Raw genomic sequence first — 301 nt, 5'->3', positions numbered from 1 at the left:
TGTACTCCGGGGTGCCGCACGTGGTTTTCATGAGGCAGTCGTCGCCTTTCTTGCGAGCGCTCGCCAGGCCGAAGTCCGTAATCATGATTTTGGAATCCGTGCCCGGGTGGTAGTAGAGCAGGTTCTCCGGTTTCAAGTCGCGGTGCGTGATCCCCAGCGTGTGCAAGTACTTGACGCCGTCCAGCACCATCTGCAGCACGCGCGTGGCGTCCCTCTCGGTGAAGGAGCCTTTGGCGATGATGCGGTCGAAGAGCTCTCCTCCGGTGGCCAACTCCATCACCATGTACACGCGGTCCTGGGT

At 60.8% G+C, this 301-nt stretch overlaps 1 protein-coding gene across 1 annotated transcript in view; it reads right to left on the bottom strand.

Annotated features, from left to right (window-relative positions):
* Positions 1-5: 5 nt before the first annotated feature.
* Positions 6-301, bottom strand: part of LOC104272009 (serine/threonine-protein kinase H1-like) — a gene marked incomplete at its 3' end in the record, with an annotated part of 761 nt that continues 465 nt past the window's right edge. The window contains 1 exon segment of the mRNA XM_009866877.1: positions 6-295. Within this exon segment, the coding sequence (XP_009865179.1) occupies positions 6-295 (290 nt within the window).

This window comes from Apaloderma vittatum, unplaced genomic scaffold (genome assembly GCF_000703405.1).
Source record: "Apaloderma vittatum isolate BGI_N311 unplaced genomic scaffold, ASM70340v1 scaffold36563, whole genome shotgun sequence".
NCBI lineage: Eukaryota > Metazoa > Chordata > Aves > Trogoniformes > Trogonidae > Apaloderma > Apaloderma vittatum.
The sequence above is the reverse complement of the archived record's forward strand: the minus strand, read 5'-3'. Positions and strand labels throughout refer to the sequence as shown.